This window comes from Seriola lalandi, unplaced genomic scaffold (genome assembly GCF_002814215.2).
Source record: "Seriola lalandi dorsalis isolate HSWRI2012SDOR001 ecotype SW California unplaced genomic scaffold, Sedor1 jcf7180002054979, whole genome shotgun sequence".
In the NCBI taxonomy this organism is placed as follows: domain Eukaryota; kingdom Metazoa; phylum Chordata; class Actinopteri; order Carangiformes; family Carangidae; genus Seriola; species Seriola lalandi.
In genome coordinates this window covers 1-12,012 of record NW_019525529.1, presented here as the reverse complement: position 1 = coordinate 12,012, position 12,012 = coordinate 1, and the positions used below count along the sequence as shown (strand labels likewise).

General features: G+C 36.1%; 2 protein-coding genes across 3 annotated transcripts; both read left to right on the top strand.

The window, feature by feature from the left end:
* The first annotated feature begins 418 nt into the window (after positions 1–418).
* Positions 419–4,397, top strand: otub1b (OTU deubiquitinase, ubiquitin aldehyde binding 1b). Of its 2 annotated transcripts, none has more exons than XM_023396569.2 (7): positions 419–519; positions 1,738–1,799; positions 2,293–2,391; positions 2,514–2,632; positions 2,932–3,016; positions 3,417–3,611; positions 3,817–4,397. In XM_023396569.2, exons 1-7 carry the CDS (start codon positions 435–437, stop codon positions 4,012–4,014), a joined length of 843 nt encoding a protein of 280 aa, XP_023252337.2. In that variant the 5' UTR covers positions 419–434; the 3' UTR covers positions 4,015–4,397. The 2 variants fall into 2 exon arrangements, with proteins under 2 accessions (XP_023252337.2, XP_023252336.2); XM_023396568.2 differs by having other exon boundaries at positions 1,738–1,826.
* A 649-nt stretch (positions 4,398–5,046) lies between these two features.
* cskmt (citrate synthase lysine methyltransferase) lies at positions 5,047–6,630 on the top strand. The gene is made up of 2 exons (XM_023396608.2): positions 5,047–5,337; positions 5,853–6,630. Exons 1-2 carry the CDS (start codon positions 5,256–5,258, stop codon positions 6,533–6,535), a joined length of 765 nt encoding a protein of 254 aa, XP_023252376.1. The 5' UTR covers positions 5,047–5,255; the 3' UTR covers positions 6,536–6,630.
* The last annotated feature ends 5,382 nt before the right edge of the window (positions 6,631–12,012 follow it).

Below are 12,012 nucleotides of genomic sequence, written 5' to 3'. Positions count from 1 at the left end.
GTTATTATTATGTATTCAACTAGGTATTTCTATTACACACAAATTCATTCAAGAATAAGCACTATGTAAGGATCTACTACAAAATGAAAGGTATTAAAGCTACATTTTGATGCTTACCATTGTGACATAATGGGTTACAATGGGAGGAGTGGCATTTATATTTTTTCTTTACATTGTGCTTTAGTATTTATGTTTTACCAAAAACATCATACCCAAGCAAATTGATTGTTTACCCACTAACTGGTTGGCAATCCGGTTGGGGCCCTCTGTCCAGTTCAGGTATTGGGTTCTAACGCATTTATTTTTTTAATGTCACACAATAAACAAATAAGTAAGTAACTAAGTAAGTAAGTAAATAAATAAATAAATAAATAAATTTAAATAAATAAATAAACTTTACTCTTTGTTAGCTGCCGCCCGGAAGTGTGTAATGAATGAGGTCATGCAGAAGGAGGAAACAGATCTCGACAGCTAAGATGGCGGAGGAGCAGCAGGAATCATCACAGGGAGAGATGGAGGGTGAGAGAAACAGTTACGGCGCAACATATCCAACAAACAGCGCGGTCATTTCGCGTGTTAGTGCAGCTCGTACCCATCCGAGTGTCTGCTCGCTGTTCGAGCGGCTGCCCTGTCCCGGGGTAAAGTGTGCTGACATGCAGCGATGCTGGGGAGCCAGAGAGGCCAGAGCTTGTTGGCTAACGTTAGCTAGCTACCATTGCTACACAAAGAAAAATAGCCTTGTTTAGTTACTGACACGGCGACAGTAAATGACAGTCGCAGAGTTTTTCACCTAAGGAAATGTTGAAAGTGTGGGCTTAATGGTAAGGAAGGTGCAAGCCATTTCTGTTAGCTAAAAAGACGTTATTCGTCGTGACTCGAATTTGTTTTGTTTTCGCACAGGTCGAGCTAGCCAAGTTTAGCTGAGTGACGGTGGCCGGTGTTGTGGATTAACTTGTTTTCATGTTAACTGCTGACCACGGCCTGAAAGCGTCTGCTCGTGGTGACTGCAGATGTTGACCACGGGAAGAGAAAATGTAGCTGCTGTATTGTTGCCTTCATTTTATTTAATATTTAAAACATTGCTTAACCCCATCTGATTTTATTTACCTGAGTGCAGCGGTTTTACCAACCAGAAAAAAACTCACCTGTCCCATTTTAATGTCAAATTAAAAATTAAATGTCAAAGGAGACTAATAAACAAAGTCTGCTCGATGTACATATACGAAGAATAATTCCGGAGAGAAGAGTTAATATGCAAGATGAATCAAATTATTAAGTTGTTGCTTTTTTCATGGACATGGTCAAAACGCATTGCGGGTGCATTGTGCTTGGATAATATTACCAGACAATCGAGCTGTATTGTTTAAGTTGCATTGGCACAACATCTAACACCTGCATAAACGCACTGTATAGAAACTACAGTGCATGTATGCAGGTAGTTCAGTTGTTCCCTGATAATGATGCGCACACACACACACACCTAACTTTATACAGCGGAAATACTTCATTAACAGTATTTAATGGTGTCATTTTCTGCTGTTTACTGCCACATTTGCTTTATTGTAAATCTGCAGCACTGACCTTCCAACATTCTTCTACTCAAATTTTGACCTGACCAGTTTTTCATTCCTTATAAACACTGGCCCTGTACCAGCTCTGCATCATGCCTGCCTATTGATCTCCCTTTTGAGCATCTATTCCTGAAGCCTGATTAATTTTTCACCTTTTCTCTTACAGGAGTGAACTGCCTCGCATACGACGAGGCCATAATTGCTCAACAGGACAGAATTCAGCAGGAGGTGAGAAATTCCTTTTCATTAGCAAAGGTAATATAAACAAAGTGGACTTATCATTATACTTATGCCTAGCATCAGCATTAACAAGCTTCCAGATTCAACTCATTGTCATTGTCTCATTTCTTTGTTTCCCTAATGATATGCCTTTATTCAATTAAAAACTGATGACCTGCTGAAGCTTTTTAAAGCTTCCTAGTAATTAGCAACCTTGACCTCAACCTGACGAATTATTAAAAAATTGATGATTAATGAAATTGTACAGTTATCACCTAATAATAAAATGAGGTGTTCTGTAAAACAAATATAAACAAACCAAATTTTAGTGGAAGTTTTGTTTAATTACATGTATGAATACACAGCTATTTTTTTGTTGGTCAAAATCATCATCCTTCAAGAGTATAAACACAGCCCACAACTGGTTAGGACAGAATCACTCATGAGTGAAGTTGTTCACAGTGTATGTAATAAATTTGATTTTCTGTGTGTGGGAGTCCAGATAGCCAACAGTAACCCGTTAGTGTCGGACAGACAGGACCTGTCGGTGCTGCAGAGGGAGTATGCTGAGGATGACACGGTTTATCAGCTCAAGATCAAGGTCAGTCAAACTGCATCACCTGCACCCACATCATGGTGCATTTCCTCCACTACGGATGGCATTGTTTCCTCCAGGGCTACAAAACAAAATCATATGGTGTAATTGTCTTTGTTTTGTTGCAGGACCTATACAAAAAATACTCGTACATTCGTAAGACGCGACCAGATGGGAACTGTTTCTACAGAGCCTTTGGTTTCGCACATCTCGAGTCCCTGCTAGATGACAGCAAAGAACTTCAGAAGTGAGTGTCACAGTGCTTACTCTTTGGGCTGTAAGTGGTGCTGCTCTCTAGACTGAAATTCACACCTCTGTCATCTTGGACTGGCACAGTTTCATTTTCTCGTGGCTGCACAGGGTGCCCAGATATTTTTGCATGAACAACAGTCAGCTAACATTAAGGTGTACTGTTGTTGTCTGTTATAGCAAAAAAAAAAAAAAAATCACTGTTTCTTTGTCAGTTTGTCCTGCACTTTTTTCTGAAATATTAAGAAGCATCATGGAAGATTACTGAGTACATGTTTTTTTTTTTTGTCTCTTGAGGTTCAAAGCAGTTGCATCTAAAAGTAAACTGGACCTGGTTAATGAAGGCTTCACTGAGTTCACCATTGAAGACTTCCACAACACTGTGAGTTTCCTACACAAGAAGAAAATACATTCATTGTTTATTGCTAACTGACAAACCTAAATGCATTATTCTGAGTTTACTACAGAAGTAGTAGCTGATTATTCTGTATATAAAAGTGAACTTTATATATGATGAAGCTTTTTACAATGCTGCTGTTTCATTCATGGTTTATTCTGGTTGTAAAGTACATACAGTGTCTCTTGCATTCTTTTGGACACATAGTTTGAAATGTGTTAGCAGAGTTTACTGTAGTTTGAGTGTTTCTCTGCCACCTCTGAATGGCCATCTGCCAAGTCAGCTTAAGCAGACAGACACTGGATTTTGGCCTGTTGGATTGTAAGTTGGCAAGCTGGACTCGTACATATCAGTCTAATGATGTCAATAATGTCTCTCCTCCAAGTTCATGGACCTGATTGAACTGTGTGAGAAACAGCCGAGCCTGCAGGAGCTGCTGAGCTCCTTCAATGACCAGAACGTGTCGGACTATGTGGTCGTGTACCTGCGGCTGCTCACCTCAGGCTACCTGCAGCGAGAGCATGGCTTCTTCCAGCATTTCATAGAGGGAGGACGCTCTGTCAAGGAGTTCTGTCAGCAGGTGGGTTTCAGAATTTTCACTTTGAAGAGCTTAAAATGAACTTCTGGTTCATGAAAAGGAAAATCTGGGTCTCATAACCATTTTACTGAACCATTCTTTGGTAAACAAGGATGAAAAGTGTATGATCACAATGTACAGTGTCTTTACCATTCATGTTTTACAGTGAAAACTAACTCGCATGCTTGTTTTTTCTTTCTTTTCCAAGGAAGTAGAGCCAATGTCTAAAGAAAGTGACCACATTCACATCATCGCCTTAGCCCAGGCCCTGAACGTATCCATCCTGGTGGAGTACATGGATAGAGGAGAGGGAGGAACAGTCAATCACCACGTCTTCCCCGAAGGCGGTGACCCACGCATCTTCCTCCTCTATAGACCTGGCCATTATGACATCTTGTACAAATAACACTCCTGGCCACAGCCCACCTCATCCTCCTCCTGCTGAACGCTACAGCAGTTGGTTAAAAGAAATAACTTCAGCAGCCACTTTGATGAAGCATACATCTGTGTATGAGATTACACTCATGTATTTGAAAAAAAAATAAAATTTAAATCACATTACATGCCTCCCTTACCCCTTTTCGCCCCAGACTCCCAAGTTTTCCCCTCAGTCATCACAAAATGGTTAATTAAAAAAAATCTTTGGAAAAATAGTGACTCCAGGCATTTAGAGTTGTACAGGTTTTTTTTCTTTTGTGGTTGTAAATGTTATCTACTTGCTTTATGTTGGATTCTTTTCCTTTGTTACACTGCGTTTCATTGAGTTTTATTAAAGGGATTTACATCTTACTTGTTGTCATGTTTCCATTAGAGTCAGGCTGAATGTAATTCTGATCATTTACATCATCAATTCATGGCTTTTTTTTATTAATTGAGAAAAATTGGAAAACTATAATTTCTCTGAAATATCAATGACATCTTCAAATAGCTAAATTTAATTTTGCCCTAAGATATTCAATTTACAATGACATAGAGGTGTGGAAAAGCAGAAAATTATCACATCTGAGAAGGTGTTGGTAATTTATGCTTACGCAATTATCAAAATTGTTAACATTCTCCTAATAGAATAATCCACTGATCATTTTAACACCTCCAAATGTAAAAAATATAGGTGTACAAGAATAGATGCTTCCATTAAAAGTAACACTTATTTGCAAGGCAGTAAGATTATCATCCTAAATCATGCAGGTTCTTTGCAGTGTCGCTGCTGTACATTAAAGCTTTACAGAATCAGAACAAAAAAATAATTGTATAAGTACAAAACTCAAGACTTTAATATATGGTTAAATCTTGAGATCAATTTCCCACATCAGCCACATTACCAGATAAGATAGTAACTTTTATTTGGTTACTTGATAATCACGATAATCTGCGGAAGTGACTATCGCGTTGTTTTAACCACAAGCATAATGCAGCAGTTAAGTGAGTTCAGAGTGCAGCTGCACTTTGTTTACACTTGCAATCACACATGCGCAGTCGCATCATGCCGCATAACGTAATCAAAGATCGTCGCCTCCAACAGCAGACGCTGTCTCGCTACCGTTTTGGTGGACGCCAGTAGTCACTGTTTTTGGTACTGCGAAATATGCTCAGAGTGAGAATTCCTTCCTATGACAAAGTGAAAACAAGCGAAGTCCTTGAAGGAAAATGTTTCCACTCTCAAAACCTTTGACATTGTTAAGATGGCGAAGAGTTGCAGCTCGTGTACGGCATCACTCTTCTCTCACAAGTACGTTTAAACCTGGAGCCGCTGTCTAATTTAAGCTAGCTATGTTGACTGACATGTTTCTGTATCGGTTACTGCAGGTACCACACGGCACTGCAGCTAACTAAGCTAGCTAGCAACTACAGTGGGTTAGCTGTATGTGAATGAATCCATACATTTAAAGGGATTTTGAAAGAAACGAACATGTTACTTCATGTTAACTGCAATTCTGTGCTGAAGTCAGTTTAATTCAAGAGTTAAAGTATGTTGCTTCTGTTTATGTCACAAGCAGTGTGAATCATTAGACAAACTTCAAATCACAATAAAATTACATTGACATTTTCATGCCAAATACAGTAAGATCCAAGGTCCTTAGTAAATGTCTTGAATCTTGTGAAATTGTCTTTTTATAAACATAAGACACATTGACCTCCCAGATTGAAGTCCCTCAATATGAGGGACCATGCAGGCACAGAGGATGGTGTTTCTGTGTTTCACTAATATTCACTAAATCTAATTCAGTCTGTTTTTCTGTGTAGCTGAACTGATAGAAAACATGGATAAGAAAGCAACCTGGGACCGTTTCTACACTGAGAACAATAGCAGGACACCCACCTTCAAGAACTTTGAGTGGTTCTTTGGCTTTGATTCTGTGCGAGACTTCATCATGCCCCTCTTACAGACTAAGTCTCACCCAGATGCTCTGCTCCAAGTCCTGGATATGGGCTGTGGCACTTCAGCTCTGGGGCCCTGCATTTACAGACATTCTCCTCTTCCAGTCCGGGTCACTTGTGCCGACATTTCCCCCATAGCTGTGCGCCTAATGCAGGAACACATTCAAGCTAAAGCCATTCAACCTAACAATGTTTCCTCTCAGCTTGAGTTTGTAGAGCTGGACTGCACACATATTCACAAGCACTATGGTTCTAGCAGTGTGGACCTGATAGTTGACAAGGGCACCACAGATGCCTTGTTGAGGTCTAAGGAAGGGAAAGGGAAGGCTGCCCTGGTGCTGAAGCAGTGTTTGAAGGTGTTGCGGAGCTCAGGGTCTCTGCTCCAGTTCTCTGATGAGGACCCTGATGCCAGACTGCTGTGGCTGGAGACAGAAGCTCAGGAGCCGGGGGTGATGGCAGCAGATGTTGGGGTGCAAGAGGTTGGGGAATTAAGGGGGGTGTGTTACTACTGCTACCAAGTGACTCCTCGCTGTATTGTACAGGAGTAACTTTCTATGTGTGTATGGTCATAATGTGAAATGAATAAATTATTGAAAATGATTGTAAAAAAAAAATTAAAAAATGCATATATCTTTTTTCTTGACTCACTTGCACCACATTATTGATATTTGTTTTATCTATATATGTGTCAACTCCAAGGCAAATTATGTGTATACGTACAGTGTAATACATTAAGGCAAAATATGTTGAATGCATATAGAGTATGTGTAGAGCAAGCACTCTCATTCCTTCTCATTACTTGTTACACACTGCCATCTAGTGGCCAGCAGACTGTCTCATCCAGCAACTGACAATTTTAAAATACACATGTTTTTTCTCAAGGAGGCTTAGGGAGTTCAATTCAAATGGACCAAAAAAGATGAATAAAAAGAAAGCATTACCACTATGACAACATAGATGTCTATTTAGTCTTCACTAACACAAGCAGCTATGCAGAAGCACGGTTAGCACTCATCCTCAGTGTGTTTTCTCATGTACCATGGGAAAACATGTATAACATTACATGTAGAAATGAAATATGGTTACTCAAGGACTGATTGGGAGGGGTTTTGGGGTACTAGTCAGGGTGTCTAAGGTGCTGAGGATGGTCACAGCTTGAGGGAAGAAGCTGTTGCGTAGCCTGGTAGAGGAGGTCACGATGCTCCGGTACTTCCTGTTGTTATGGTAGGAGGGTGAAGAGGTTGTGGTGCTGAAGACTTGCACTGTACTTCAGTGATATGCTGTTTGGAGGAACTGTAGCTCATTACAATTTGTCACTGTTCAAGGCCAATTGAACAACTTACCAATTTTATCAGACCATTTAAAGAGGTCCATCATGCCAATTCTACTTGTTTACCTTCTCCTCAATAGTCTGCTGGTCATAACATAAAGACACCAGGAGACATGACCTGCCCTCCTCATTTTCTGTGTCCTCTTGGTCATTGCAACTCTCATCCTGTTGTTTGTGTCCATCTACGTGTGTAGTCTGCTACAGTGCATCAGGTATTGTCTATGCTGGAATATTCTTAGGCTCTGCAACCTGACTACGGGCAAGAATCCCATTGTATGGTGTTTTTATGCCTTACTATACTTTGATTTTTTATAACTTACTGTAGTTTGACATTTTTATACTTTAGTAAGGTATAAAAGGTGATACTATAGTATGACCTTTTTATACCTTACTATACTATGGCGTTTTTATAACTTACTATAGTATGACATTTTTGAACCTAAGTAAAGTATAAAAGGTCATACTATACTATGTTGTTTTTATGCCTGACTATACTATGACGTTTTTATACCTTACTATACTATGACCTTTTTATACCTTACTATACTACGACGTTTTTATACTTTACTATAGTATGAAATTTTTATACCTTAGTAAATTATAAAAGGTCTTACTGTACTATGACATTTTTATGCCTTACTATAGTATGACCTTTTTATACCCTGCTATAGTATGACATTTTTATACCTTAGTAAATTATAAAAGGTCATCATAAATTATTTTGTTTTTATGCCTTACTATACTATGACGTTTCTATGCCTTACTATACTATGATGTTTTATACCTTACTATAGTATGACCTTTTTATACCTTACCATACTAAGTTGTTTTTATGCCTTACTATATTACGCCTTACTATACTATGTTGTTTTTATGCCTTACTATAGTAATACGGATTAATGCCTTACTATACGATGACTTTTTTATGCCTTCCTGTACTATGACATATTATACCTTACTTTACTCTGACATTTTTATGACTCACCGTACTTGATATTTTTATACCTGACTAAACTATTACCCTTTTAAGCCTTACTATTCTATGTCTTTTTTATGCCTTACTATACTAACCCTTACTATACTATGACGTTTTTTTTATAACTTACTATAATATGACCTTACTATACCTTATTATAGTATGACCTTTTTATTCCTTACTATACTATGTTGGTTTTATGCCTTACTATACAATGGCATTTTATGCTTTAATATACTATGACTTTTTATACCTTACTATAGTATGACCTTTTTATACCCTGCTAGGGTATGACATTTTTATACCTTGGTAAAGTATAAAAGGTCATCCTAAACTATGTTGTTTTTATGCCTTACTATACTATGACGTTTTTATGCCTTACTATACTATGACGTTTTTATGCCTTACTATACTATGATGATTTTATACCTTACTATAGTATGACCTTTTTATACTTTACCATATTAAGTTTTTTTATGCGTTACTATACTACGCCTTACTATACTATGTTGTTTTTATGCCTTACTATAGTATTACGGATTAATGCCTTACTATACTATGACATTTTTATGACTCACCATACTTTGATATTTTTATACCTGACTAAACTATTACCCTTTTATGCCTTACTATTCTATGTCTTTTTTATGCCTTACTATACTAAACCTTACTATACTATGACGTTTTTATAACTTACTATAATATGTCCTCATTATACCTTATTATAGTATGACCTTTTTATTCCTTACTATACTATGTTGGTTTTATGCCTTACTATACTAAGCCTTACTATACTATGTTGTTTTTATGCCTTACTAAACAATGGCATTTTATGCTTTAATATACTATGATCTTTTTATACCCTGCTATAGTATGACATTTTTGAACCTAAGTAAAGTATAAAAGGTCATACTATACTATGACGTTTTTATACCTTAGTAAGTAATGAAAGGTCATACAATAGTATGACCTTTATACCTGACTATACTATGACGTTTTTATACCTTACTATACTAAGTCATTTTATGCCTTACTATACTATGACGTTTTTATGCCTTACTATTCTATGATGTTTTTATACCTTACTATAGTACGACCTTTTTATACCTTACCATACTAAGTTCGTTTTATGCCTTACTACACTACGCCTTACTATACTATGTTGTATTTATGCCTTACTATAGTATTACGGATTAATGCCTTACTATACTATGACTTTTTTATGCCTTCCTGTACTATGACATATTATACCTTACTTTACTCTGACATTTTTATGACTCAACATACTTTGATATTTTTATACCTGACTAAACTATTACTCTTTTATTTATTTATGCCTTACTATTCTATGTCTTTTTTATGCCTTACTATACTAAACCTTACTATACTATGACGTTTTTATAACTTACTATAATATGACCTTATTAGTGCCACGGGTGCTCAGCTCCGAGGCACTCCTCTACAGCTAGAATAGCTGAGAGGAGTGCCTCGGGGCACTCCTCCACTATTTCGGGTTTATTATTCTTCCGCCAAATTTCGGCGCGTAACTTGTCCCGCAGCTTTGAGAAAACCCCGGTAATATAGACATCAAAACGTGCGTCTTGATCCGGAAAGGGGTGCTATGACTTTTGGTGTTAAAATTCAAATTTTTCCCAAAGTTATTCTCAAAAAACTGGGAATAAATAATGCATTAGAAATGCATTGGAATTTTCTTTAGAAACCCATCTTTTTTCTACAAAATTGCACCTTTTTTCTGAGTCACCCAGCTCTCTCATACCTGCACGTAGAAATGTGATTCCAACTATAAAATGCCAAAAAAAGTCATATTATAGTAGAGCATAAAAATGGCAAAAAACGTCATAGTATAGTATTGCATAAAATTTCAAAAAATGTCATAGTATACTAAGGCATAAAAATGGCAAAAAAACGTCATAGTATAGTCAGGCACAAAACGTCACAGTATAGTAAGGCATAAAAATGCCAAAAAAATACATATTCTAGTAGAGCATAAAAATGGCAAAAAACGTCATAGTATAGTATGGCATAAAATTTCAAAAAACGTCATAGTACAATAAGGCATAAAAATGCCAAAAAACATCATAGTATAGTCAGGCACAAAACGTCATAGTATAGTATGGCATAAAATTTCAAAAAAACATCATAGTATAATAAGGCATAAAAATGGTAAAAACGTCATAGTATAGTATGGCATAAAATTTCAAAAAATGTCATAGTATACTAAGGCATAAAAATGACAAAAAAAACGTGATAGTATAGTCAGGCACAAAACGTCACAGTATAGTAAGGCATAAAAATGCCAAAAAAAGTCATATTCTAGTAGAGCATAAAAATGGCAAAAAACGTCATAGTAAAGTCAGGCACAAAACGTCACAGTATAGTAAGGCATAAAAATGCCAAAAAAACCCCATATTATAGTAGAACATAAAAATGGCAAAAAACGTCATAGTATAATATGGCATAAAATTTCAAAAAACGTCATAGTATAATAAGGCATAGAAATGACAAAAAAAACATCATATTATAGTCAGGCACAAAACGTCACAGTATAGTAAGGCAAAAAAATGCCAAAAAAAGTCATATTATACTAGAGCATAAAAATGTCAAAAAACGTCATAGTATTGTATGGCATAAAATTTCAAAAAATGTCATAGTATACTAAGGCATAAAAATGACAAAAAAACGTCATAGTATAGTCAGGCACAAAACGTCACAGTATAGTAAGGCATAAAAATGCCAAAAAGAGTCATATTCTAGTAGAGCATAAAAATGGCAAAAAACGTCATAGTATAGTATGGCATAAAATTTCAAAAAACGTCATAGTATCATAAGGCATAAAAATGGCAAAAAACGTCATAGTATAGTCAGGCACAAAACGTCACAGTATAGTAAGGGAAAAAAATGCCAAAAAAGTCATATAATAGTAGAGCATAAAAATGTCAAAAAACGTCATAGTATTGTATGGCATAAAATTTCAAAAAAACATCATAGTATAATAAGGCACTAAAATGGCAAAAAACGTTATAGTATAGTATGGCATAAAATTTCAAAAAAATGTCATAGTATACTAAGGCATAAAAATGACAAAAAACGTCATAGTACAGTATGGCATAAAATTTAAAAAAACATCATAGTATACTAAGGCATAAAAATGGCAAAAAACGTCATAGTATTGTATGGCATAAAATTTCAAAAAAACATCATAGTATTGTATGGTATAAAATTTCAAAAAAACATCATAGTATAATAAGGCATAAAAATGGCAAAAAACGTCATAGTATAGTATGGCATAACATTTCAAAAAAACATCATAGTATAATAAGGCATAAAAATGGCAAAAAACATCATAGTATAGTCAGGCATAAAATTTCAAAAAATTTCATTGTATACTAAGGCATAAAAATGACATAAAAAACGTCATAGTATAGTCAGGCACAATACGTCACAGTATAGTAAGGCAAATAAATGCCAAAAAAAGTCATATAATAGTAAAGCATAAAAATGTCAAAAAACATCATAGTATTGTATGGCATAAAATTTCAAAAAATGTCATAGTATACCAAGGCATAAATATGACAAAAAAACGGCATAGTATAGTCAGGCACAAAACGTCACAGTATAGTAAGGTAAAAAAAATGCCAAAAAAAGTCATATTATAGTAGAGCATAAAAATGGCAAAAAACGTCATAGTATAGTATGGC